A 19,723-nucleotide genomic window follows, 5' to 3' on the forward strand; every position below is an offset into this window, starting at 1 on the left:
TTGATTTCAACGCGTGTTGGCTTTGTCAAAGCAATTCAAGATGGTGTATATCAGGCAGCGAAACCTGGAGAAGCTCCACGAGTACAAATACTCCGGGGTGGATAAATCTCTAGTGTCCAGATATGTCCTCAAGCCGTTCTACACTAATGTTGTCATCAAATGCTTTCCCATGTCAATGGCGTGAGTACAGCGCTTCTTTCCCTGTTAGCAACTTGATACTGAGACAGCTTCCAGACCCAATCTTGTGCGACAACTCCAGCCCCAACTGTAAGAGCTTCCTCTGACGCGAAAGCAGATTACCTTGACAGGATTCAGTTTTGTGATTGTCAATGTCCTCACAATGCTGTGGTATAACCCAACGCTCGACACCGACTGCCCTCCATGGGTCTATTTGACCTGGGCCATTGGTTTGTTCTTATATCAGACTTTCGACGCCGTGGATGGTACACAGGCTCGTCGAACACACCAAAGCGGCCCGTTGGGCGAGTTATTTGACCATGGTTAGATCCAGTCTTGCGACGTAGCGGGCACTGCTAACGGGCAGCAGGTGTCGATGCGTGCAATACTAGCCTTGAGGTGCTCCTTTTCGCTGCCTCCATGAATCTTGGCCAGTCTTGGAACACGGTCCTAACTCTCTTCGGCACAATCCTCACTTTCTACATCCAGACCTGGGAGGAATATCATACTCACACCTTGACGTTGGGTATAGTTTCTGGCCCTGTTGAAGGAATCCTGACCTTGGTTGTTGTGTACTTTATCACCTTCCTCAAAGGTGGTGCGAGTTATTGGCAACAGCCGATGTTGCCCAGTCTCGGTCTGCCTAAGAGTGATCTCATGCCGGCCTCTCTTTACCAAATGGCCTGGAACGAATGGTACATGGTTTATGGCGGGCTGGTCTTGGTCTTCAACACCGTCAGCAGCGCATTGAACGTCATGGACGCCCGGCGGCAAAGAGGTCAGGATCCTTACAAGGCACTCCTGGGTCTGGCTCCTTTCACCATCACATGGACCTTGATACCTGCCTATCTCTGGCTTAATCCGGTCATTCTGCACCGCCATCTGGTTCCATTCATCATCTTCGCAGGCATTGTGAATGCCTATTCCGTCGGACAAATGATTGTGGCTCATTTGGTCAAGGATAAATTCCCCTACCAAAACGTCCTAATCGTTCCGCTGGCTTGTGCCATTGTTGATAGCCTCGGCCCGACACTCGGTCTGTGGCCGAGTGCGCTGGGTGATGATGTCTACCAAGTGGCGTTTGTGTTCCTGTCACTGGGTCTTGCGCTGGGAGTGTACGGAAGCTTTGTTCACGATGTCATAACCACAATCTGTGACTACTTGGATATCTGGTGCCTCACAATCAAGCACCCTTACGTGGAAGATACCCAGAATGCTGAAGCCAAAAAGTCGAAATGAGTCGACCCGGCGTCTTTGGTGAATAGTACGACCTCCTCGAGCACCAAGCATTGTGCACGACTGAGGCTGCGCAAGCTTCACTACACTAATGCCGCTGACTCATTTCTTCTCGCCCCGACGACATGTCCGATTCATCGGTGATTGTGCAAGTCACTAATAACAAACGAACCGGGATATAAATTCTCGAAATCTCGGTTGCTCAAGAAGTCTTTGTTCCCCAACCACCCACGAAAGTCTCACCAGTCCACTCTACAAGTCGATCCCCTTTCCATCATGTCGTCAGAAAAGCAAGAGGCCTCTACCAAGGGTGAGTCTAGAAAGGGCATCCTGGGGAAAGGGACTGCAGGCACTTTCCTGCATCGATTCCGACCTTGGAAGCCAAAGTGCGCAAGAAACTCTGTCCAGGCAAAGCTACTGACAGGACCATCTCCATCAGAATCGGAAGTCAACTCTTCCCCGAATATTTCGTTTGGCCCCGTTCAGCATTATGGTCAGTGCTAATATCTCATTCCCTGATGCCCTTCGTGGAGGACTCAAACCAACTCTTCTCAAGGCCAAGTCTCCTACCTGCACCCTGGGCAGTATGCTTCGAACACCGGTTTCACGAGAGCCTTCAAAGGGCACATCTCGACCACCATCCACGGAGTTGAGACGATCATGCCAACCCATGAGTATCTGAGCCATCCTCAGGAGACGCGCTCAACGATCCTCAACCCTCATCTTCGCCTGGATTCCGGTTACTATCCCCACCCTATCAGCCCACCGCCCGACGCTCCTCCTCCGCCTCCTCCGATCGACATCACCACGGGGAAACCTTTCAAGTCGGAGTCTTCCAAGGCGTGTTCCGAGGCTGGTGCCGCGGAGAAGAAGTGTCCTCAATGCCACCATGCAAGTACTCCGGCTTTGACAGATGGTGTTTGGATCTGTTCGGGCTGTCTCCAGGGTCATAAGTTCGTACTGGCTAACGATTGCAAAAAGCGTTATTAGTCCGGGTCGGCTAAGTAACGGGTTGATTGAGGACCTCTCATTTCGGTCTGCCTTAATTGACGAGTGTGGCGCGGTGGTGGTGATGATGGAGACGGTCGGGCATGCTGCTCATACTCGGTCAACCTTTCTTCTCACCCGAATGACGCAACATGGAGTTGTGAATTCCTACGGTCCGAGCATACGACGGGCTGTCTTGCTCATGATATGGGGGATTGAATTCTGGGTCTTGCGAGATGTCACAGCATGATGGACCTGAGAGCTGGGGATTCCACAATACATTCAACACTCGAGATGCTTTTCTGGGTTTGCACGGGACACAAATCTGGTTGGAGATGGAGAAACCAGCTACGCTCGGTTTGCAGATGACATTGCACATCGAATGCTAGTCAGACACAGTGATCAGGTCCTAGATCTTCTGGATGATTGGTTCCGGGAATGAGACTTCTCAGGCAGCGATGTGTTTTATCATCAGTTTCTTTCTTTTTGGTGCTCATGAAAAAATCCGTAGCTGAAGCACTTTCAAAAGCCACGAAAAGCTCACAACTCCTGGGTGGCGTTCAAAGCACCATGGTTGCTCTCTTCCTCTGCCACCGCCCAACAGGCCTTGAATGCACGCAGCAATGCTAGCTGAAAATCCTGCATCGAGCGTGGGCCGTTGTTGATCCTCGGGATTTTCGATTAAAGAAATCTGTCCATCGTGCCAACCAACCGCTCTGTCAGGTACGCTTCGCCTCCATTTCCCCCCACTGTCCGAATTCTCTTCCCTCTGGTGTGTCTATGCTCAACATAGCCCAGCCACACGCCTTGATCGTTGATAGAAGACTGTAGATAAAGGACTGCAGGCGTTGAAACGGGCGACGAGGCGCGACAGGGTATTCGACAAGAAAGTGGTAACGGTGGATGGCTTAGTAGCCCAGCTCGGCCAACTTCTTCTTCGCCTCCCCATCGGCAGTCGACTTGGTCGCCTCGACGAGGTGTCTTCGTTGAGCCTTCTTTCGCTCGTAGTACGCGGCGCCCTTGACTTTTCTTCTTTCCTCGAGTCTGTTGTTGTCACATTGTCAGCCGAAACCCTCATTTTCCACAAATAAATCCAGCCGCCACCGAATGTCCATTTGTGTATTGAGGACAGAACATCTAACGTACCTTGCGACCACATCTTGGTATTTCCATCCCACCTCATGCGCCAATCGGCCCACCGTACAGTACTTCCTTCCGGGCTTTAATCTGAGGACCCTCAGTGCCTGAGGAACAACCATGCGTTGCTTCTTGTCGTATGGCGGGGGGATGCCCTCAAAGACCTTCAGCCTCTCCATTGCGGCAGCACCTCGGGCGGTCTTGTGCGGGATCATGCCTCGGACGGTCTTGTAGAAGATGCGAGCGGGGGCGCGGAAGTGGAAAGGGCCACCTCGAGTTGGGTTGTAACGAGTGATTTTGCGGAGGTAGGCATGGTACTTGACTGTTCGAGGCAGGAAAAAGCTTGTGTTAGTCCCAATACACCTTTTCAACGTCGACAGATGGATGTGGTCGAGCAGAACGAGGGGGAAGAGGGCGTACGCTTAGCACGGAAGAATTCGCCAGAGATGTTGAGCGCCTCGCATCTCACGACGACGATTTTCTGGCCATTCAAGAGTTGCTTTGCGACTGTACTGGCGAGACGACCGAGCAAGTGTCCCTTGCCGTCGATGACAACCTGAAGCAAGAAAAGAGTTCCGTATCAGCAAACTTTTGGTCTGGTTCATCTGGTCGATGCTGCAGGCGCAGTATGAGCCGGGGAAGGACTTACGACGGGCTCGAAGGTCGACATCTCGCTGTCAATCACCTGCAAGAAGTCGTATGGGAAAAGATTCGCAAGTTGGGCGAGGACGTGGTTGTTGGTTGAGTTCGTCAAAGGCCGGAGATTGAGTCAATGAATTGTGTAGATGCGCTTTGGTTTCCGTCGTGCGCATGCCAAGACATCAATCCTTGGCAAGAAATTCTGATTCACGTGGAGAGCCCTGCTTAGTCATGCGAAGGTCCCCAAAAGAACATTTTTGGTGCAGAAAAAGTTTCTCCGTTATTTGCTGCCCATCAAGCAAACCACCACAATGCCTGCCGACGGACGTCAACCTTGAGAAATGCTCACAGAAAGCTTCATTGCAGCGACTCTGACTGCGAATAAAGCTGCAGCACATGCCAGCGCCGCCTTGAAAGATGTAGGCATTTTCCTTCACGAGTTTCAACCTCAGCGTGTCTTTCGGCAAGGCTTCAAGAAGAGTTCAACTCAACCAGGCTGTGTGGCAATCAGTGATTCGCACATCTTCGCGGCTCAGGCAGACAAAGCAGTGGTGAATGTCTATAGTCGAGAAAGGGTCAATCAAGAAGCCACTGTCCCATTCCCCGAGCGGGTATCGAGTCTCGCCTATGCTAATGGGGCAGAAATCTTGGTTCTAGGGACCGAAGGAGGAAGATTGATTCTGTGGGAAGTGGCAACGGGCAGAGTAACAAACTCAGCAGCCTCTCATCTTCAAGCAGTTTCGTGTCTTTGCATCACTCCTAGGAACGAATACATTATTTCTGGTTCTGCTGACTCGAGTATTCACGTTTGGTCGCTAGCAAAACTAGTTTCCTTCGCGCCACCTTCAGATAGCTATGAGGACGACGGCACGTCAAATGCCCCTGTCAAGGCCTTCTCCAGGCATCGAACGGCTCTCAGTGCATTGATCTGTGGCCACTCTAGCATCACCACCAATTTTGCAGTTTCGGCTTCCAACGATGGGACTTGCCACATCTGGCATATCGAATCATGTCAAGTCTTGCAGACTCTATTGTTGCCCTCCCATGCCGTTTCCATCGCACTTGACCCCGCGGACAGAGCTATATATTTCGGATGTCATGATGGGAGGATCCATTCCTGGGACATCTTTCAGCAATCCCCAAGATACAGCATTTCATCATCTGGCCCTTCAACTAGGCCGGCCATACAACTTATGGACAAGGACAGTTGGAAAGCCCCATCCACCAACGTTGGAACGGCAAATTGTGTCACACTATCGTATGACGGGACATCGCTACTCTCCGGCCACGTGAATGGAACTGTCATCCGGTGGGATGTTGCTAAGCGTCGAATCCTGCAAGAGATCACAAATTTCAGCCAACCAATTACCAATATCGAGATGCTCAAACCTGAAGGCTTTCCGAACGCGAAAAGACCCAAGTATACTATCTCAAGCATTGTGAAGCCCAATCTTGAGTTGACCTCGTCGAAGGACAAGGGTACCTGCGGTGTCCCCGCGAAGTACGGTCTCCATGTCACGATCACTGCTCCAAGGAACCCATCCGAACATGACGAGTTCGAACAAGCTCTTGCAGGTCCGGGATTCTCCCAATCTATGCTGGACGCGGCCGTCCGCTCATTGGAATTGGGGAACGCCTCTTCGCAAATCTCGCTCCCGCCAGATGCGACCGAGATATCCAAATCAGAAAGACTCGAAGAGGAAGTCTCCAAGTTGAAGCAGCAGCTCGCCGTCCTGCACAACCTGGAAGCAAGTCGAAGGGACAGGAAGCTTACAAGAATGACCAAGCGAGATGAGTTGGCGTTGAAGAAGAGAGAAGCATATTTTGAAGCGAAAAGGCAGGGAAAGGACGGGGATGCGGCGATGAAAAAGTGGGAGAAGAAGGAGGCAGAGCTCGATCGTGAAAGCGGGGAAGAAGATCTCGGAGAAGGGGAAGAAATGGAGGATGGCTGAAAGAGGCAGAAATGGCTTCTCTCTATTCAGATCGGAGAAGATCCTCAAAGAAGCGCGTCGACCTCGGCGCCCTAATGAGAAAGGGTGGAACAAGCGCTGTCTGACTGCCATCACCCAACTGCGGCCACATTCACATTTGCAGCCCTGTCGAAAGCCAGCAAACATTGGAGACAACGCGCTGGTCCTTCTCAGCCTTTGTCTCATCCAGTGTCTCTGGCGCCTTTGTTTCTCAGAACGTCTCATTGACGCCCTAGGTGTACCCTTTGTCCACTTTTCGAGATCTGTAACCACCAATTCTTCGTCGAGGACTTCTATCTGGATCTCGTCCGTTGAACATGTGCGCAAGCAGCCTGGCGATCAGACACCCGCTGGTTATCCTCTTCTACATGGCCTCTTCTACCACGCCGGTTTTCCCAGAACGACACTAGCGGTCTTTGGCCAGCCCACCAGGAGCTATCATTCTGCGGGCATACAGTGATGGACGGACCCACTCGAACTCAGCCACATGACTTAGTAGCCGAGTCGACGGTCTTGTGAAAGTTATATCTGGGCGCAGTTCGCAATGGGAACGGTGACTGCGCTTGGCATCGCCAGTACGATGGATGTTGTCCAGACCTCAGGGGAGGCTCCATGCGCAGAGCGATTTGTGAGAAGTTTTCTGCTTGTGCTTCGAAGACGTCTCCCCCCTTCAAAAAGCCTATTTGCCCAGGTCAATCAATTTTATCTCATTTTTCGCAAAGCCATTGTATTGTCTAGTAGAAGAAGCTATTATTCAGAGCAAATCAAAATTATGGTCAAGCATCGTCAAAAGCCAGAAGGGCATTTGTTGTGGATGTTCTGGACATTACTGGCTTAAATGGTTTGCGAAAGGCAGAGGAAGTGAAGCATTCATATCAGCAACTAGATACTTTAAAACTCAGAGGCGCAACTTTCCGAAATCCATTTGGGGGTATAAGTCCTGAGAGTCATCAGATATTCTGGGTAATCCCAGGCTGAATCTTCTCCAGGATGTCGCTCAGCTCACTCCACACCTTCTTACCAGCCACTTCGCCATCCTTGCTCCTCGCAAATGGTGACAGATTGTCGTCTGCAACCTTGCCATCCGACATGTACTTGCCATGCGACTCCATCCCTGCCTCGGCCGCTGCCACCAAGGTCCGACTGCCCACCTCTGTCGAGCGGGCAAGGAAGAACTTCAATAGCGTCAACACGAACGACGCCTCTCGGGCAAGCTCCGAGTGGCACAATCCAGGATTGAGCATGTTCAAGATGACCCCGGACCCGGCAAGTTTGGGCGCGATCTGGCGAACGCTGAGGACTTCCAGTAGTTTACTGGTCTGGTATCGTTCGTCCATCTTGGCTGTCTTCTCGTTGTCGAGAGTCTCAAAGATGCGAGGCACATTCCGTTCCTCGAATTTGGTCCAGGCGTGCACTTCGCTGGACACGATGGTGAGACGCGGATTGACCTTGAATTCCTTGGCGGTGGACTTCAGTTTTGGCAGCAAAAGCAACGCCAGGAAGAAAGTGCTGATGACATTGACTGTGATGGTGCGTTCGTGTCCCTCGGCTTGACTGTATTTCCTGGTAGCGATGCCCGCGTTCTCAAGCAGCACGTCGATGCGAGGGAGTTTAGATGCGCGGTCGGCGAAGGCTTTGACCGAGTCGAACGAGGCAAGGTCGAGCTCCCAAACCTCAATCACGTTGGGGCTGCATTTGGTGGTGTTTTCAATGTCCTTTTTGGCAGCTTCTCCCGCCTTGGTGTTTCGCACAGCGAGGATCAGTTTGGAGGCGCCCAGTCGAGCGAAATGTCGAGCTGCTTCCTTTCCTAGGCCAGTATTGCTTCCAGTCACAATGACGGTCTCTCCAGCAAAAGATCTCTTCGGATAAGCTGGTTTGATGAAGAACTGAGAGTAGAGAAATCCCATTTTGGCAACAAAAGAGAGCTGAGCAGACTATTCGCACAAGAGAGGTATGGGAGGGTCAGTCTAACAGTGTGGAATGGCTCTTACTGTGTGTTCGAGAGCAGACTCCAAGGTCGAGATGCTCGCCCACCATCAAGCATTTTATATCAATCTCCAGCAGCATTTGTCCACGGAAATGGGAAAGTAATTAATCCCGGTGCTACTGCATGGACGTCACCAAGACACTCGGACCAAATTCTGCCGTCAAAGACAAGCCGCGTTTCCTGGACACTGGCTGGGAAGAGCTATGAGAAGGGGCTCTCAAGGTTCTGGGAAGGCTGCACAGAATGCTCGACGCTAAACCTCGCGAGGAAAAACCCTGCGAGATTGTTCGTCACTGACATTGGAAAAGAATTCGAGGTGCATGCCAGCTGTAGCACGAGTGGGTCGGATTTTACCCAGCAAACTCCGCCACGGCTCTTGTGCATCGTGGGTCGGTGCAAATTCGTTCCGATCCTGAGTTTGTCACCCACCTCTAGGAGATAACAATATACCAGAAATGCAGGGCTAGTCGCGAGGTCCATGCAGCACGTGGCCTATTCGACCCTTGATATCGATCTTTGAAGGAGGAAGGGGAGGGAGCAGGCTGAGATGCGAGGCTGAGATAGAGACGCAGCGTGGAAGTCAGCAACTTGAATGACCGAAGCACCACCGTCATTACAAGTCTTGGCATCACGTGCTCGGTCTGTCTGCCACGTGAATGCAGCAGCCGCAGCCTCAACCCACTGCGTAGCAGAAAAAAAGTCAAGTTGGCGCAAATCAGCCTTCTCGATGCACCCATCGATGCACCCATTAACAAACCGTTTGTTGTAGAGATCTCGAGCGCAGAATCAGCCCTCGAGTCTCTAACTTCCTGCTTCGACAACACGGTCTCCCTTACTTACTTCACCTCCCCCTTCACTTCTCCACTTCGCATTTCAATCTTTGCAGCCGGTTCTGCACTTGAGCCTTGCTCGCACCCGATTCTTCGGAATACAGCCTCTCTCTCCGTTGTTCAGGTCTTACAGACACGCAATTACGCCAAGAAGAAAATGCCTCCCAAAAAGCCCGTGGAAGAGAAGAAGATCCTGCTAGGCAGGCCCGGGAACAACTTGAAGAGCGGTATCGTATGTAGGCAGATCCCGCACAAGAATGGTTCAACTTTCCTTGACCACACCAGTGACTGACTGTCCTTTGCGCTAGGTTGGTCTTGCTAATGTCGGCAAATCGACACTCTTCCAAGCCATCACGAAATGCTCACTAGGCAACCCTGCCAACTTCCCTTATGCAACCATCGAACCTGAAGAGGCCCGAGTCATTGTCCCTGACGCACGATACGATTGGCTCTGCGAACACTATAAACCCAAATCTCAAGTCCCCGCTAACTTGACGGTGTACGATATCGCGGGTCTTACTCGAGGGTCTTCAACTGGTGCCGGTCTGGGCAACTCCTTCCTGTCGCACATCCGAGCGGTTGATGCCATCTTCCAAGTCGTGCGTTGTTTCGACGATGCAGAGATCATTCACGTCGAGGGCGACGTCAACCCCACGAGAGATTTGGACATTATCTCCGAGGAGCTGCGGTTAAAAGACATCGAGTTTGTGGAGAAGGCCAAGGAAAACCTGTCCAAGCAGACCAGGAGAGGTGGTCAGAGTTTAGAGATGAAGAAGTTGAAAGAGGAGGAAGCGACCGTTGACAAAATCCTGCAACATCTGAAAGATGGCAAGGATGTGAGGAAGGCTGATTGGGGGCCTAAAGAGGTAAGTCATCTGACATTTCCATTCCGGTGTCCCTTGCCTTTTCATGATGAAGAAGAGCTACAAGCTCGACATAATCCCAGCTCGTCGACAGCAGTCTCACCCAAAATCTCACGTTTAGAGGCTGTTATGAGAGGAAGTCCAACCCTGACACAAGTTTTTCTCTGGATCAAGCTGCTCCCTACCATTTCTGTTTATACACTTTGCAGACTAACGAGACGGCAAACAGATCGAGGTTATCAATCCTCTCTTCCTTCTCACGGCCAAACCCGTAGTCTATCTCATCAATCTCTCTGAGAAGGACTACCTCCGTCAAAAGAACAAATACCTGCCCAAAGTGATGGAGTGGCTCAAGACCAACTCTCCAGGCGACCCCGTCTTACCCATCTCTGTCTCATTTGAAGAACGCCTCGCCGCCATGTCCGACGAGGAAGCCGCCGAAGAATGCAAAAATCTCAACACCAAGTCCGCTTTGCCGAAAGTCGTCGTGACGATGAGACAAGCACTCAATCTCGCAAGCTTTTTCACCACTGGCACGGATGAGGTGAGGCAGTGGACGATCAGGAAAGGCACCAAGGCACCACAAGCAGCGGGCGTGATCCACACGGATTTTGAGAAGACGTTTATTCAGTGTATCGTGTATAATTATGAGACTTTGAGGGAATACGGTGACGAAAATGCTGTGAGAGCGGCAGGGAAAGTCATGACCAAAGGGAAAGATTATGGTAAGTTGTCTCATCTCTGTCAGTCCCTGATGGAGTCTCGAGTGTAGATGGAAGTTGTGGCTAACGATATCTGTGCACAGTTGTGGAGGATGGCGACATCATTCTCATCAAGGCCGGTGCCGCAAAGGCGTGAGAGGACTGCAGACGACAATTTCTGACCGGTGGAGCACTGTTAGCTTTGATCTAGAGTCAACGGCGCATTGCAGCCACAGGTCTTTGGACTCGTGCAGTTTCCGTCTCTCATCTGACAAGTGTCTTCCTCCGATGACCAGCCTTGCTAAGGGAGAACCCAACATCAATCCATATTTCTTGACCAGCGAGTGACAAGGTAGTCGTCCAGGCGCACTCGAGAGGGCTTACGGACGCCGGATGAAATCCGAGAGGGAGTGTCTTGAAATATCCAAAAATCTCTCCCCAACAGAGAGGCCTGCTGCACCCATCAATGAAGTAGTTGCGATCAAGTAGTAGGGAGAAGCCGTGGATCCATCCTTGTCCATTCCCCGTTCCTGTGCCTACTTAGTAGTCGGGAGTGTCCTTGCCCACCATACCCGATATACCAGGTGAAGAAGAAGGAAATCCATTCTCTCCCATTGTGAATCCGGGGCGTCAATGACACCTATTCCTACCGATTTCCCATTCGCCCGCCTCCTTTCATGCATACCATGGCTCTGTCCTGTCCGAGCATTGGACGATAAGCCCGTGCGATGTGCTGTTCAAGTGGGGCTCAATGAAGGGGACCCTTACAACTCCCGAGAGGGGTTCATATACCTACCTAGGTATGTATAAATCATAGCCGTCTGTGGATTTTCCAGCTCGTCGACCGTGCCTCGATACAGTCAGTGCCTTTGTCGTCGTCGTCGGGCTCTTCTCACCTTCACAAGTTTCATCATAGACTCTCAACGGCACCAAGCACTGGGCATACCGGGGAAACTGTCTGGCTTTTTGAGGCCCCTTTTTCTTCTTCTCGTACAAATTTTGAATTGTTGAGGGGAGATAGGTGCTAGGACCCTTTCCTATACAGACTACAAACTTTGACCCCACGTTGAACTTCGATCGGTTATACCGTCTCTGGTCCAGCAGAGTAGAGACAGGAGAGTTAGGTCTTCTGATTTTTTTGGCCGTTCACCTTCGAGCCAATCCGTGACGCCAACATCCCACCACACACCATGGCAGCCACAGCAACAGCCCCAGAAACCCCAAGCGAGATGCTCGCGGCTCAACTGGTCGAATTCAAGTCCCCCCCAGTGGTGCAGAAGACCAGAGCCCCCACAGCGTCCGACTTGGGTCCCTATGACTTGCTCCTCCGGACCGCCGTGGCCAGTCTATGCCATACAGACCTGATGGTGCAGGCGGGATTCATGCCGCTCAAGCATGGGCTGCCCATGACGCTGTCGCACGAGGGTACAGGCGTGGTGGTCGCAGCAGGAGCCTCAGCCCAGGAATCGTTCAAACCGGGCGACCGGGTCATGTCGGGCATCACGTTCCACGGCTGCGGGCGCTGCGAGAACTGCCAGGCTCCCCCGGACAGGGACTGGAAACAGTACTGCTTCGACAACGACGGGGCGCTGGGCGTGGTGACGGACGGCGCGTTTGCAGAGTACCACGTGGTCGACGCGCGCATGAGCTGCAAAGTGCCCGAGCGGGTGAGTTTCCTGACCGCGGCGCCGCTGGCGTGCGCGGGCGTCACCGTCTACCGCGGGTTAAAAGTCAGCGGCGTCGGGGCGGGCGGATGGGTCGCGATCGTGGGCGGCGGGGGCGGATTGGGGCATTTTGGCGTGCAGTTCGCAAAGGCCGCGGGGATGAAGGTCATCGCGGTCGAGGCGCGGGACGACGGGATCGAGATCGCGAAGAAGTACGGCGCCGACCACGTCCTCGACGCCCGCGAGGGCAAGGACAAAGTCGCCGAGCGTGTGCGGGCTCTAACGTCCCCCCGGGGAGGCGTCGACGCCACCGTCAACGTCAGCGACCACCCGTCCACAGCCGCTCTCTCGGCCTCCATCACCCGCTCGCACGGCACCGTCGTCCAAGCCGCCCAGCCCGTCGAGGTCACGGTGCCGTTCCAGGAGATCGTGCTGCGCGACATCACCATCAAGGGAACCATGCACGGCGGGCCGGGAGTCGCCGATGAGATGCTCCAGACCGTCGCTACCCATGGCATCGTGGCCGAGACTCAGGTCTTTCACGGCCTCGACGAGGTGCCGAAAATGTTTGAGCTGCTTGAGGCGGGCAAGGTGAAGGGGAAGGCTGTCTGTGTGGTTGATAAGGAGCTGGTTTGAAGATGGGAACGTTTAAAAGAGAAGAAAGGAGAGAGGAGAAGAAGAAGTAAAAAAAGGTTCTCATCTGAAAAGATCCAGACTGCGATCCACTACCTAGTAAAAGAAGTGGTAGTAAACCGTGCACTATATATGAAATGTATGTCTGTGCGCGATAGAGAAGGGCGGATTCCACGAGAGGCGGATACACCCTGGTTCTCGATCCGCTCTACAAGAAGGGGACAAGTTCATAACCATTTCCTCTTCCAACCTCCATCCACCATCCATCCATCCATCGTCCCTCTTGCCACCTGATCCAGTGCACACCCTCCAGACGACCTGCGTCACTACACCCGCCGCCGTGTAAACAGCACATGGCAGCCGAGTGTATTAGTAACCTCCCACTGAGGACCTAGGTAGGCACGGCCGCAGACGAGCTCGTAGACACGGCAGCAGCAGTCGTCGAGCTCGCCTTCGGGGTGGGATTGCCATGGACAAGCTGGCCACACGGCCCGTTGATGACGACCCACCTATTCGTGGTCTTTTTATTCGTATTGTAGAACCCAGCCTGGGCATGCGAGCACGTGGCATTGCCTCCTCCTCCTCCCTGGGCCTTCTTGGGCGCATTCGCCATGTACAGCATGCAGTTGTTGCCGCTGCTGCTGTTGTTGTTACTCCCCGAACCGGCGGCCTGCGTGTCGTAGTATGCAAAGTCACAGAAACCCGCGGCGTCCTGGCAGATGGCGCAGCAGTCGTAGCTGGATGTCGCGTTGGTGCCTGTGCCGACGTTGGCGCGCGTGTTGTCCACGACGGCGGCGATGTAGGTGCCGTCCTCGATCCGCGGGCCTAGCTGGTTGTCGGTGCCGCAGGCGAGATGGGCGGTTCGGGTCGCGGTGTAGGAGGTGAAGGTGCTTGTGAGGGTGCCGACTGTTGTTTCTGTCTGTACCACGATGACCTGGGTCAGGTTCGTGGTGGCGGGCACTGTCACTACCAAGGTCTGTCCATGATCAGTCCCCGACTGGACACATACTTTTACGCTTGCGGGGGAAGAAATTCGAGATGCTGGAATACAAGATGTGGCAACCGAAAGAACCGAGGTCTGTTTTGGGGTCAGGACTTACAGAGAGCACTGGGACGTCAGGGACGCCCACTGTGTTGGTCACAGTAAGGGTCGTCGACTGAGTCACGGTCCGCGGTGGTCGCTGAGTGCTTGTTTTCGTCGAAGTCACAGTCGTTGTAGAAGTGGTTTGTGGAGCCAACCGCGTGACAACAGAAATGATAGAGATATAACAAGCATCGGCCGTTGTGGTGACAGCAGCCTGTCGGGGTTGCAGAGGAACATCTCTTTCGAGTTCTGCATCCCGTCGCTTCATGGTTCCATTGTAGTTTTCATCCCCAGAAGACTCGTCTACCGGGACAAAGCCGCTCGGCGTGGGGATGGTGACAATACTTTCTGTAACGAGTGTGGTGTTCGCGGCAGCAGTGACATTGATATACGAGGTTGAAGTGGTGTTTAGCATGTTATACTGTGTGCTTGTGGTAGTGCTAGTGAAGACATCGGTACTGGATCTCTTTATTGGCATGGACGTCTACCACCGAAGAACATGGGGACCTACGTTGCGCGATATGTGCTAGTAACGTTGAGAGTCGACAGAAAAGTATAAGGAATGATCGTTGTGAACCGAATGGGACTTGTTGTGGTGACCCTCGAAGTGCTGGTCAGGGTAGTCGTGTCGCCGTAGATAGTGACGTGGCTTGTGTACACGCTCGAGGTTGGAGATGTCCCGTATGCCGTGTAAATCCGAGTTGAGGTAGACGTCGTGACGCCAGCATCCTGGCCGAGGGCGAGAGCAACGACAGTGGTCAGGACAACGAAAGACTGCGTGAGGACATACATGTTTGCGGTAAGTAATTACGCCCCTCCAAGATCAGATAAACGAGTGTATAGTGTGCCAGTACATGAAGAGGGAAAATGATGAGAAGCTGTAGCAACTTTGCGATTTTATAACCCGTCCATCTTCTCAGGAAGGGGTGAAAGCCCTGACGGCAATCTTCGCGGACATTGACCATGTTGTGGCTTGTGTAGTTGTTGGAATCGTCATGGCGGCAGAGGTTCGTCCTCAATGGTCAGAATGTGTGGTGACCTTCCTAACAAGGCTGTGGAATGTGGACAGTGAGTGTGCAAGACGCGATATCTCCTTAGCAGTATCAATGCACGTATTGCGTCTCCACTGTCCGCGTTGACACTTCAATAAGGGCATAGGCACAACAGCGAGCTGCAAAACCTGCAGAGAGTATCAGAGGCCGAGTAGTCGTATCCCTCGCCTTGCGGCAGAGTTTCCAGCTATAGCAGCTTTCAGGCTGTCTTTCTGATGAGTCTATGGTTGAGGAATAGACGGACATTTAGCGGCAATTGACATCTGAGAGTTGAAGTTTGCGCAGAGGCCAAGTTGAAGGGAACAAGGAGAAAGCTGTGACACGCACGAGCCCATGTTTAGGGGAGGTTCGTTTCAGTTCAAGGTGGCCCGACCAGCCAAGCTGAGACGCGCCATTGAGGATCATTTCTGGTCGAAGACTTCCACACTAGCAATCCAAGCCCTATAGCGCCGTATCGGCATGATTCGAAGCAACAGGCAGGAGGAGATGAATGCCTGGTCGTCAGAATGTTCTTGGGCAAAGATCATGATTGAGGCGTAAGACCTAGCTGGACCAAGAAAGTTCTGAGAACAAGTATTCCCACCTTTGAGCTATGCCTCGGCCTCTCTACGAATCCGAGAATGTTACTCGTCAGCATTGTTCGTGGTAGACGATGAGAAGCTGTTCGCGAAGTTGTTGTGAAGCTGAGGAACCCATTGGGAGGGATCAATATTTCTCCGGTACATCGCCGGAGCCAGGAGTTCGCAGCCTTGCGGGGAAGTTCTCGCTCAGCCTTGTGCCTTGCCTTTGATAGTGTCATTGACGTTAAAACTCCCCTCTCCATCTCCTCTCCTCTCATACCATACCATTCTACATCCACGTCTATATTACCCACAGTCAACTTCCTCCCCGATCAAAACCAAACCCATCATGTCTTCTTCTCGTTCTAATTCTCCTGCTCCATCCCTCCTGCAACAACAATTCCACACCCTCCTGCACTCACGCACATACCCCAAGACGCTCTGCCCCTCGGAAGTCGCGCGCTCGCTGTCCCCATCAGACCTCTCCGCGCTGGGCGTCAGTCACTGGCGCGATCTCATGCCGCGGCTACGCGAGATGGCGTTCGAAGCCCGGGATCGCGACGAGGTGGATGTGTTGCAGCGTGGAGAGCTGGTTAGCGGGGAGAGGCGCATGGAGGACGTTACGGGGCCGATAAGGGTCAGGTTACGGAGGAAAACGTGACAGAGGTGACGGGACTCAGGACTTGGAAATGCATGGTGATGATTAGTCTAATTGATCCCCATTCCTTCTGTGTACTCCGTCCTCTTGGACATATGATTTTATTATGAGGCCTGCTGCCGCGGCATGATGCCAATGTACATTCCCATCCCACGATTGTACCGTTCATTTTGTGTTGATCAGGCTGGTTACTGCCCTGACGCGTTATACATCGACCTGCTCCAGAGATCAATCCAAATACAGCGCCGCTCACAACGCCTGCCAAAACTCGACATCTTCTATGTAACATGTATGCTAGTACGCGCCGTATGCTTTCTGAGGCCGTAACGCCGTCCTGGGCATCCTCGACGGCCCTATGTCAATTCTGCTCAATTCAAGCGCCAGGGAATCCTCTACATCATACGACGGGCCACCGCCGTAACCGGGATTCTCCGGCATCGACCTCTCAATTGGTGGATTGGTCGGTGATGGAGAATACTCCAACTGATTCTGAGGCCCTGCTGGTGGCCCATAACCACCGCGCGGGCTGTAACTGTTCCCAGACGGAACTTGATATTCCGAAAACGGAGATCGCTGAGGTGATCCGCTGATGGGAGAAGAGTGAATAGTATAACGTTGGTTCGAGGGACTAGGTCGCTCGATTGAGGCGCTATTTTGCACAGATGGGCCTGCCTGAGGGCTCGGGTACGGTTGCGTCGGGAGTGGTCGATTTGGCATTGGTTTCTTCAGCCTGTTCCGGCCGCTGGATGGTTCGGCTTGAGGCGAAACCGGAGCCGTCGCTGGAGGGGTTGACGTCTGGTACGGTGAAGACACCGGAACGCTTGGGGAGGCCTGATAAGGCGTCGCCGCAATCGAGTGTGGTCGAGCGGAGGCTGGCGACGATCCTGCCCGATTTTGATTTCGTGCTTCTTCTCTTGTGCGAATTCTAATGACATGCTCTGGCTTGCGTTGTTTTCTTTCAGGTTCTGGCGCCCACGTGTCAGAAGGAAGATGGTCCGATGGATCAATCACTCTTCCATCGTTCCCGATAATTGGACCTTGTTCCCGAATTTTGTCGACCTCCTTCTGTCGAGCCACCTCGAACGCATCTTCTGGGGAGTTGAATGCACCCTCAACCGGTGTTGAGCTCGTGCCGGGGTTCAACACATCGTACGAGCCAGGTCCAAACGGAACACTAGACATCTGGGTGCGATCATCGCTCGTTGTGAACGTCGGGGTAATTGATTTCCGAGGAATGGTATGATTAGAATTGGGAGTAATTGGACGAGGCCGGACAACGACCGGAGCAGAACTTCGGACGTGTCTCTCATCGTACAATTCAAAGTTGTCAAATGTCTGCGCCCGCCGCGGCAGTTCATTGCCTGTAGAACGCCTGAAATTCTCTTGAATATTTTCTCCGTCATGACGCTGAGCGAACATGCGATCGCTGATCCTTTCAGGAGGGGGCACTTCATTCTCAGTGCCTATTGGTTGAAGCTGATTTATATCATTATTGTAGGATTTTCGCTTATCAGATGGAAACATGGGATATCGGTCATGGTCGACTGGCGGTGGCGGGCTTGGTTCATAAGACTGCGGTGATGGAACTTGGCGCTGTATATCTCGGGAAGGGGGGGTTGCCTGAAACGGATCATAATCACGCTCGAGCCTTTGAAGAGGGCTCCTACCCTCGACGCTGTTGAATTTCGCTGGGGTGCGTGGCGAAGGTTCTCCATACGAGTCTCTGTGACTCGACGAAGATGCCGGCACCCTTGTCATGGTACCTCGGTGAGCAGGAGGGGGCGGTGGTAATCCATCTTGATCGAACCGTGGATCGGAAGAGGTCGAAATCGCTTCAGGCATATCATGTGGACTGATAGATTGGCGGAGTGGACTATCCCTGTATGCGGCATACTTGACCGGAGATGTGCTGGTCCTGCCGTTCCAATGCTGAATCTGCGCACCCCCTGGTGGCGTGCGCTGCGGCGTTATTCGAGGAGGGGAGGAATGATAGGGAGGCTGATCTGGTAGATCGTATGGCGAATGCGGAGCCGATGAGGAATGATGGTCTGGTGGTAGGACCCCTGGCACAGCCTGTGGTGGTTGGGTTTGCGGCAGAAGGCCTGCTTGTTGGTAGGAATCCATGGCATATGGGTCTTGCTCCCCATATACCGCCATAGGATCGTCGTAGTCATCGTAGTACTTGCTTGGTGATTGACTTTGGTGATGATATGGACTAAAGTTTTGAGGCGGTTCGTAAGAGTCGGGGCCGAATTGAGGGTTCAGATCATATCCAACATCGTCAGGAGTCTCTGGAACGAACCTTTGTTTTGGTGGACGAGGTGGAGGGTTGCCGTTCGTATATCCATGGCCAGGAATTGTATCCGGCGAGTCTTCCCGGGGCCATCGTTCGGAAGTCTGAGCGGTCGAAAGAGCTGAGAAGTTTCCACCCGGACCAGGTGGGAGTGGCCTTCTCTTGATCTCACGAGGACCGAGTTGGCGAGGGCCAGAAATTATGCTCGGGGCGTCACTGACGGTCGAATGAAATTTGTCTCTTTGTTTTTGCTTCTCTGCTAGGAGCTCTGGCTTGGGTCTTGTATCGTAATATGTCAACTCAATCCGGATGTCTCCTGCATATTTGCCCTTGAAGTTCAATTGACGCCATTGATCACTCTGTCCGCCGCCGGGAATGATGACCTCTGTTAGATCGATCCAGGCTTCGCCAATGAGGTCGGTCTTCTTGTCATCGTTGAAAATGGAGCATTTCAATTTGTAATAGTCGGGGGAGTCGTGGACGGTAAATCGCAGTTCTTGATCCCTACTGCATGTTAGCGACATGCCTGCGTTCTTCCCGGAAGTTCCTTACCATCTGGGTGTTTGCCCGCCTCTCTTGTCCGTTTCCGTCTTCTTGGCTTCTTTTCCCAGTCTCATAGCACAATATGGGTCTTGCTTGCCCATGGTCTTCCGGTTCGGCAGGTTTTTGGCCCTGTCGACTACGGCGACGAGGGTGCCGATCTCGGGGCCGTCGAGAGTCATGTCTGCGAAAATCCCCGCAGCATGGGCAGCATTGAGGGCTCTTGTTTTGGAGGCCATGCTGAAGAGATGGAGGGGGTAGCTACCGGCCTGCGGTGTTGACGGTGAAGTGGTGAGGTTGTTGTGAAGGCTGCAACATTCGTGGAAGAGATGGTGGTCGTGATCTGTCAAGGCCACATGGTGCCAGTTGCCGGGTCGAAAAAGACGTTATAGGTTTCCGAGGAGCTATCGAATTATGAGCTCCGGCAGATGTGTCTGGCGAAGCTTTGGAAATGGACTGAACGAAGGACAGGATTGAGTTTGCTGATGAGGGGGCATTGGGACTTGAATGCAGACAAGGCGCCAGCCACGGGAATTTACGCGTGCAGTTTTGCAGAAGGCTGGGAACTTCCGAGCCGGAAACTGCGTCGACATTAAGCGACAGACTCGGACGGGCTCATAGTAATAATGAATGAGACACGCAATGTCCTGTACCGAGTATTAATTACTCCGCCTTGCGTGCATAATAGTAAATTGATTCCTGTGCTTGATCA

At 52.8% G+C, this 19,723-nt stretch overlaps 10 protein-coding genes across 10 annotated transcripts; 6 read left to right on the forward strand and 4 right to left on the reverse strand.

Moving 5' to 3' along the window:
- Window positions 1–40: 40 nt before the first annotated feature.
- Z520_09252 (uncharacterized protein) lies at window positions 41–1,416 on the forward strand (the record flags this gene model as incomplete). The annotated part of the gene is made up of 4 exons (XM_016779746.1): window positions 41–180; window positions 235–244; window positions 296–500; window positions 548–1,416. 4 exons carry the CDS (start codon window positions 41–43, stop codon window positions 1,414–1,416), a joined length of 1,224 nt encoding a protein of 407 aa, XP_016629065.1.
- Window positions 1,417–1,689: 273 nt separating this feature from the next.
- On the forward strand, window positions 1,690–2,417 carry Z520_09253 (uncharacterized protein; the record flags this gene model as incomplete). The annotated part of the gene is made up of 3 exons (XM_016779747.1): window positions 1,690–1,906; window positions 1,970–2,341; window positions 2,395–2,417. The coding sequence occupies 3 exons, from the start codon at window positions 1,690–1,692 to the stop codon at window positions 2,415–2,417; spliced, it is 612 nt and encodes a 203-aa protein (XP_016629066.1).
- An 891-nt stretch (window positions 2,418–3,308) lies between these two features.
- On the reverse strand, window positions 3,309–4,207 carry Z520_09254 (60S ribosomal protein L16; the record flags this gene model as incomplete). The annotated part of the gene is made up of 4 exons (XM_016779748.1): window positions 3,309–3,444; window positions 3,547–3,859; window positions 3,958–4,093; window positions 4,187–4,207. The coding sequence occupies 4 exons, from the start codon at window positions 4,205–4,207 to the stop codon at window positions 3,309–3,311; spliced, it is 606 nt and encodes a 201-aa protein (XP_016629067.1).
- A 310-nt stretch (window positions 4,208–4,517) lies between these two features.
- Window positions 4,518–6,128, forward strand: Z520_09255 (uncharacterized protein; the record flags this gene model as incomplete). The annotated part of the gene is made up of 1 exon (XM_016779749.1): window positions 4,518–6,128. The coding sequence occupies one exon, from the start codon at window positions 4,518–4,520 to the stop codon at window positions 6,126–6,128; it is 1,611 nt and encodes a 536-aa protein (XP_016629068.1).
- Window positions 6,129–7,096: 968 nt separating this feature from the next.
- Z520_09256 (uncharacterized protein) lies at window positions 7,097–8,053 on the reverse strand (the record flags this gene model as incomplete). Its single annotated transcript, XM_016779750.1, has 1 exon — window positions 7,097–8,053. The coding sequence occupies one exon, from the start codon at window positions 8,051–8,053 to the stop codon at window positions 7,097–7,099; it is 957 nt and encodes a 318-aa protein (XP_016629069.1).
- A 1,067-nt stretch (window positions 8,054–9,120) lies between these two features.
- On the forward strand, window positions 9,121–10,684 carry Z520_09257 (uncharacterized protein; the record flags this gene model as incomplete). The annotated part of the gene is made up of 4 exons (XM_016779751.1): window positions 9,121–9,195; window positions 9,272–9,829; window positions 10,056–10,551; window positions 10,632–10,684. The coding sequence occupies 4 exons, from the start codon at window positions 9,121–9,123 to the stop codon at window positions 10,682–10,684; spliced, it is 1,182 nt and encodes a 393-aa protein (XP_016629070.1).
- A 1,033-nt stretch (window positions 10,685–11,717) lies between these two features.
- On the forward strand, window positions 11,718–12,827 carry Z520_09258 (uncharacterized protein; the record flags this gene model as incomplete). The annotated part of the gene is made up of 1 exon (XM_016779752.1): window positions 11,718–12,827. The coding sequence occupies one exon, from the start codon at window positions 11,718–11,720 to the stop codon at window positions 12,825–12,827; it is 1,110 nt and encodes a 369-aa protein (XP_016629071.1).
- A 388-nt stretch (window positions 12,828–13,215) lies between these two features.
- On the reverse strand, window positions 13,216–14,700 carry Z520_09259 (uncharacterized protein; the record flags this gene model as incomplete). The annotated part of the gene is made up of 3 exons (XM_016779753.1): window positions 13,216–13,800; window positions 13,925–14,366; window positions 14,420–14,700. 3 exons carry the CDS (start codon window positions 14,698–14,700, stop codon window positions 13,216–13,218), a joined length of 1,308 nt encoding a protein of 435 aa, XP_016629072.1.
- A 1,169-nt stretch (window positions 14,701–15,869) lies between these two features.
- Window positions 15,870–16,181, forward strand: Z520_09260 (uncharacterized protein; the record flags this gene model as incomplete). The annotated part of the gene is made up of 1 exon (XM_016779754.1): window positions 15,870–16,181. The coding sequence occupies one exon, from the start codon at window positions 15,870–15,872 to the stop codon at window positions 16,179–16,181; it is 312 nt and encodes a 103-aa protein (XP_016629073.1).
- A 291-nt stretch (window positions 16,182–16,472) lies between these two features.
- On the reverse strand, window positions 16,473–19,250 carry Z520_09261 (uncharacterized protein; the record flags this gene model as incomplete). Its single annotated transcript, XM_016779755.1, has 2 exons — window positions 16,473–18,975; window positions 19,024–19,250. 2 exons carry the CDS (start codon window positions 19,248–19,250, stop codon window positions 16,473–16,475), a joined length of 2,730 nt encoding a protein of 909 aa, XP_016629074.1.
- Window positions 19,251–19,723: the final 473 nt, after the last annotated feature.

The sequence above is a fragment of the Fonsecaea multimorphosa genome, assembly GCF_000836435.1.
Source record: "Fonsecaea multimorphosa CBS 102226 unplaced genomic scaffold supercont1.23, whole genome shotgun sequence".
Taxonomy (NCBI): domain Eukaryota; kingdom Fungi; phylum Ascomycota; class Eurotiomycetes; order Chaetothyriales; family Herpotrichiellaceae; genus Fonsecaea; species Fonsecaea multimorphosa.